This window comes from Lonchura striata, chromosome 2 (genome assembly GCF_050655825.1).
Source record: "Lonchura striata isolate lonStrDom1 chromosome 2, ASM5065582v1, whole genome shotgun sequence".
Lineage (NCBI taxonomy): Eukaryota > Metazoa > Chordata > Aves > Passeriformes > Estrildidae > Lonchura > Lonchura striata.
The window spans coordinates 87,133,731-87,140,408 of record NC_140704.1 but is presented as its reverse complement, the minus strand read 5'-3'; the positions used below and the strand labels follow the sequence as shown (position 1 = coordinate 87,140,408).

The 6,678-nt window shown below is 42.5% G+C and overlaps 1 protein-coding gene across 1 annotated transcript; it reads right to left on the bottom strand.

Moving 5' to 3' along the window:
* Positions 1 to 2,553: 2,553 nt before the first annotated feature.
* Positions 2,554 to 6,296, bottom strand: MED10 (mediator complex subunit 10). The gene is made up of 4 exons (XM_021546852.4): positions 6,149 to 6,296; positions 5,895 to 5,978; positions 4,455 to 4,557; positions 2,554 to 3,367 (listed from the first exon to the last, which is right to left on the bottom strand). Exons 1-4 carry the CDS (start codon positions 6,268 to 6,270, stop codon positions 3,272 to 3,274), a joined length of 405 nt encoding a protein of 134 aa, XP_021402527.1. The 5' UTR covers positions 6,271 to 6,296; the 3' UTR covers positions 2,554 to 3,271.
* Between the last annotated feature and the right edge of the window lie 382 nt (positions 6,297 to 6,678).

The window sequence follows — 6,678 nt, the reverse complement described above, 5'->3', positions numbered from 1 at the left end:
GTTTCTAGCAATTCTCATTCTATATTATAAACTCATATACATGCATTCTGGACACCTTTTCTTGTTTGAGACAAATATAATTTACAACAGTTACCTCTCTTCAATATTATGATAAATATGGGCAGTTGCAACGATAGCAATATTATGAATCGCTAGTCCAGAGACTATAAGTGAAACAAACATAAAATAACAGAATAAGAAAGTATCAAAAAGTTGGAACAGAAGATGAGCAGAACATGAAACCTGATTACTTAACTGAAAGGCTTTTTCGGGTTATTTTTATTTATTTTTATTTCTAATGTATATATCCACCACCCAAAAAAAAGTTTTCTTAGATTCCTCAAGAAACACAGGCAGCTGAGATTTTGTGATGATGTGACCTAATGTTAAACCCTAATTCTCCATCTCCAGTAACTAGCCCAGTCACCATATTTACCACACCTAGATATCAGGGAAAGCATGGGATCCATGCTTTGGCTGTAAATCACCTCTCTTGAGCTAGGGAAGCCTGAAACCTTCTTCTCATCAGCAGGCATGGGTATCAGTGTTATGGTGGTAGCCATCTTCACTGTGGCCAGCCTTAGGTACTTAATTAATTAACTAATGACAATAAATCACAGACATTTCACACATTTTCAGGGCCTCTGGCCTGTGGAACTGCTTATTCCTCATGGCCCAGGACAAAGGGTGATGGCTTCAAAATGAAAGTGGGCAGGTTTAGGTATTAGGAAGAAATTCTTCACTGTGAAGGTGGTGAAACACTAGAATGTGTTGTCCTGAGAAGCTGTGAATGCCCATGTCTGGAAGTGCTCAAGGCCAGGTTGGAGAGTGCTTTGAGCAACTCCCTCATGGCAGGGGAGTTGAAATCCTTCCAATGCAAACTATTCTGTGATTCTATGAATCCATGAGATATAAATAAGACTTCTTGGAAGCAACAGTTTTAAAGAGTCCTACTCCACCAAATCTGACACACAAGCTGGTGTCAGTACTAGGTGATAGAATACTCCAGTATCCACACCAGTATCTACAGGCCTCTTGCTTCCTAAATGTTCTCTCGACTATCATTTAAATACAGTTTCCCCTGCCTGCTGTCAACAATTTTGCTCTTAAGCTCCTTTTCTGACTGCATTATACACACACGAAAAATCCTCTTTACCCTCTTTACTTGTGTCCTATATACATCCCACTTGGCAGTCACAGGCCTTGCTCCAACAGCTCCTAGAGACCCAGGGCAATCCAGGCTGATCCAAACACAAACATGGAGTGCCTTTTCCTTGTCACTCTTCTAAAGTTCATACAGTAAAATTGTGAAGGTGAAAGTGATAAGAGGTGGAACAAATACCTGGAAAATCAAGTGCAGGGGTAGGGTAATATCAGGCAGCAATTAGATTAACTGCTAGGTAGCAAATTTTAAAATGAACAGCTAGTTCTGTTTTTGTTTTTCCTCTTGCTATATCAAAGTTTGGCGGTACCTGGCATCACAGATGGGCTATGCTTCAGGCAGCTGAGCACAGACAGTGCTTCAGATGTGCAAACTATGCCACCAGTAACTCTAAACATGTCTAAATCCCTGTTAAGCCTTTAGCAGACTAGGCAGGCCTGCTATGGAGCGCACACTCATAGTGCTATTTTGGAACTCCTACTCAAAACCACTCAATTTAGCAATCAGAAGAAAGATAAAGCAATAAAATAATTTGCTGATGCAAAAAGTCAAGATGGATCTGGGACAACAAACATAAGCACAAAGGGCTGCAGCTTCACATATATCCAAGACTAAAAGGGCTCCTCTTGCTCCCCTGCAAACCCCATCTTGTGGCAAGCACATTTCTCTCCCTCTCAGGATTTTTCATAGAGATGCACAGAAATGAAAGATATAAGAATTTCTGTTTCTGCTCCTTGTTTTTCCTATGTGGAATGTGTTTGGAGAATTGTTTACCTGGAGTGAGTGCTTGATTGGATTCTGGTGAGAATTGCTTGAGCCTGATGGCTAATCCAATCCACCGTGTCTGGACTCTCCAGAGAGGGTCATGAGGTGTGTTAAGAGTTAGGATAGAGTCAGAGAAAGCAGTATGTAGTTTTAGTATCCTCCTTTTACATAGTATATTAATGCATTTTAGCATAGTTATAATAAAGAAAACATTCAGCCTTCTGAATTGAGTCAGACATCATCATTTCTTCCCATTGGGTTCACCTGCATTTACAATACCATCTATCCCACAAACCTCCGACCTCTGGGTGAGGAGCCACCCTCCTGTTCCATACTGGAGCTCCCTTATGTATGAACACTTACAGATCCCACAGATGAGCTCACAGCTAACCACGACTTCAGGTGACAATTGCTGATTTCCAAAATCTCCTGTTTCAGGAACTAAAATTGAAGTTTCATCATAACACCAAATAATCAAGCTGACACCACCTTCAGATATAAAATTTTAAGAGCCAAGTTTTGATACACATTTTACTTCTAACAGTGTGGAACTGAGGAATATGCTATTTTTTCACAGCTTTCAGTTCACACTCCAAATAGCAGCATACAGAAGAAAAAGGTCAGGATTCAGATTTTTTCAAATTTTTATTCAACAACCTGCTTGCAGAAAATTAATAAACAAAAGATAACATTAAGTACTGTACAATATAGTGAAGTTCTAGAAGAGCTAGTCCCCAGGTATGCTCACTTTTTATATCCTTAGCCATCTGCACTGCAGCTCCCAGAACAAAAGATCTGAAGGTTTTCCTGGCTGCAACTAATTATGACACATGAGAACTGCAGCCCTTGACAGGCTCCTGCTCAGTGGAATTTGGCAAGACAAAAGCAGCCAACTGTTCATACTGCAGTAAAAAAACACCTGAAATTTACAAATTAAATATAATCAAGTGTAATAAATGCGTTTCTCTTAAAAAACAGATGAGCCCACAATCCTGAGGCACACTTTTCAGTAAACAAAAAATCTTGTTTTTCTGCTATGGAAATGCACTTTGTGGGAAATGCTCTGCATTGATGACTTGTAGCCAATTACATTTCTCAAACCCTCCAGGAAAGAAAAGTAGTTTACCATAGGAAGTTTCAACCATGATCACTGAGTAGAAGTCTTCAGAAAGATTCAGCAGCTTCAGACCAGAACCATGAACAACCATCAAGCTCCTTTACAGTCACCACTGCCATTTTTGGTACAGTTGTTAGGAGGGCTTGGATTCTCTCTCTGTCTCCAATCAATGTTTTTATAACATGGTGTCAGTTTATGAGACTTTTTTAGAGCTATCAAAGGCCAACTTAAGGAGGAGGATCTTCTCCTCTAATAGCTTTGTACTTTGCCATATCTTCTGGGAACACCTTTGTCAGTTCTTGAATTAACAGGCTTTTAAATTTCTGGAAAAGAAAAAAAATGTATATACATTATTTGGACAATTTATTTAGATTTCATCAAGCAATATTACCTGATGAACAGAAATGTTTGTACCCAACACACCTCTCAGTGAACTGAAGTAGCCAAAAACCCCCAAAACCACACAAACAAATAAAGTTATATTTACAAAATCCACAGAAAATGCCCAAGTGAAATCCGCAGGGAATGCACCAGGCAAAGTAAAATGTCTGTGAGCTCCCAGAAATTCACTTGCATTATCCCCTAAGAAATACAAAGCAGCTGGACCTCTCTAGTAAACTCTGATGCACCCATATCTGCCTGTCTTTATTAAGGTAAGCTGATTAAGGACACGTCCTCTTGATTTGATATGGAATCCACTCCACTTTCAAAAAGCAACTCATACCTGCCTAAAAGTACACAATTTCACAAGCACAGAGGAAAGAGAAAGAAGCTCAGGACTTATGTCCATAAGTCTACATTCTGCAGTACAACTTGTCATCCTCCATACTAATTTCAGCCAAAGAACATTCTCAGAAGTCACTAAACTTCCTTTTCTGATTGTGTTTTTCTGCAGTAGTTCCAGGAGTTAATCGGTATCACAGAATGCTTAGGTTCATACTAAATGAAATACAAATTCAGAAACCCCTAAGCACTGGCATGCATTTTCACTAATTATATAAAGACTGACTGATGATTATAGAACATATTTGACATTTTAAACCTCTACTATCCATTCCAGAATGGAATTCTGGAAAAATACCCCTTCTGTTTTGCTTAATTTGCACACAGCAAAATTCCACACCTGCAAAAAACCCAAGTAAAATATCTCTACTGCAACATATAGCTTTTACCAATATAAAATCACAGTGAAAGCTGCATCCCCAACGGTGGGATGAACTACAGGTCTCCTTTCCTGAACAGGCTGTATCAGCATCAGTTAAGATACAGGGATGCAGAGCAATTTCTAAGACAAATCACATAATAAGAGAACTTAATAACTGCACAAGTGAAAAATACTCATATATTTACAGAAAAGTAAAAACTTATCAAATACATTATTGTATTATATTTCCATTAATGCTGGTTTACCTTCATAGTGTCAATTTTTCCTTTCACTTGCTCATTTTTAGCCAAAGCTCGCTCCAGACACTCTTTAGTGTAAAGCTGAGGGTTGCGGCCTTGATCTATGTATCTGAAAGCAGAAAATACACTACTAAATGATCCTATTCCTACTAGGATGCTCTCCAAGGTACAGAATTACTCATCTTGCTGTCTTTTTCTTTCTACTATTATCTGAAATGTGCATTTTAAAAACCAGCACAGTTAAACTCAGCCATTTCTAAAAGGCAGCTCAAGGACGAGGCCATGGCCAGAAAACCTATTTCCAGAAAGCCTGGAGAGCTTTGAATGAAATACTAAAGGCACATTTTATATATATATATATATATATATATATATACTAGGTCCTCACAGGCAATAAGCACAGATGATCAAAGGAAGATGGTCCTTTTCCAAGCAACTGGAAGGGCACTAACCAGGAAGTGGATTAGTTAGGACATGGTGAACATTAAGCACATAGGAATATGGCATCCAGCAAATCAAGGATGAAGAGGAGCTGTACACACCACAGTAGAGTAAAAAACTAACACTACTGTGTCAGCAAACCTATGTGCAATTTTGTTTTGCAATACAAGTCCTGACAAAGGGAAACTCGACAGAGAGAACATTTAAGAGAGTCATCACAAATTTACAGCTGGAGTAAAAGCCCAACAGAAAAAGAGCAGTGTACATCCTAGTAACACACTGGAGTACAGCAGACCAGTAACATCTGGACTTAGAAGAAACACTAGTAAATTAACTTGTCAGCTACATCACAAAAGCTCTTCCTCTATGTTCATTTTTCTTATACTGCTTCAATTTTTTGCCAGACTGCCACTCCTGAAACTAAACATGTGAGTACTGACTTACTTTATTTTCACTTGCAACTTTAAATCCTGATCCTAATCTAGTGTAAAAGTCTATTTTTAAAAATGAAACCTGATTTACTAAATGGGTGTCCCTGCCTATGGCAGGGGTGCTAAAAACAGATGTTTTTGAAGGTCCCTTCTAACCTAACCCATTCTGTGATGTTATAGAATCACTAAATTTGGCAGAATTCGTGTTACTGCCTCCACATGCAGAAGTCAAAAAAAAAAAGTCTGAAAAACCAGGCTGGGTTTATCTCGTAGGCAGTATCCCTGCCCACGGTGGGGAAGTTAGAACTAGATGAGCTTTAAGGTCCTTTCCAATGCAAAGCATCCCGTACTTCTATGAAGACAGGGGTACATTTTATCTCTTTTCCTCCCTTTCTGTCTGCTCACAGGCAGAAGGTATTTCTGACCTCCTTCTGCCTGCCCACGTTCTCATGAGGCGTTCAGAAGGACTGGGTTTGAGACAAGCAGCCCTCGACCAAAATACCCAGGCTGCGAAGCCAAGCTAGCTCCAGTCACCGACTGCAGCACCTCCCCTTCCAGGCAGACCCAGACTTACTCAAAAACTTCCAAGGGCACACTGATATCGTGAAGCTGCTGCCGGCATTTGTCGATATCCTGCAAGCCCGTCACCATGAAATTCCTGTTGGTAATAAAAATGGGTTTAGCCGGTTTCGGGGTCGCTGCGCTGCCCCTGCCGGGGGGTGCGAGGCCAGCGATACCCGGGCCCAGAGAATGCCCTGAGGCACCAGCCTGGGCCTGAAGGGGGAGAAGGCGCCGCGGCCCGGCCCGCCCGCGACAACGACCCCTCACAATTTCTGATTGAGCCCCGTCTGGCTGCTGGGCTGGAAGTCACTGACGATGATGCCGAGCTGCCTGATGTTCTCCACGAACTTCTCCAGGTGCTCCTCCAGGGAGTCGAACTTCTCCGCCATGGCCGCCGCCCGCCCCGCGCCGCGCCACTTCCGCCCGGGGGCGCATGCGCGGGAGAGAGGCAGGGAGGGAGGGAGAGAGGGAGGGAGAGGGCGGGAGAGAGAGAGGGAGGGAGGGCGGGAGGGAGGAGGCAGGCGCGAGGTGGGGCGGCCGCGCCCCCTGTCCTAAGCCACGCCCCCCCGCCCCCTGAGGGGAGCCGGGACAGCGCCGGGACAGCGCCGGGACAGCGCCGGCTCGGCGGGCGCACCCCGGCACCGTGCGCTCGAACGCGTCCCGTGTCTGCCGGCTCCCAGCGCCTTCGGGCCCGTGTCAGAAATAGAAGCGGTAACAAGCAGAGGTTCTGCTTCATAGTAAACCCCGCACTGGAATCATCTGGGGAAGAGCAAAACGCAGAAACATGGAATCGCAGA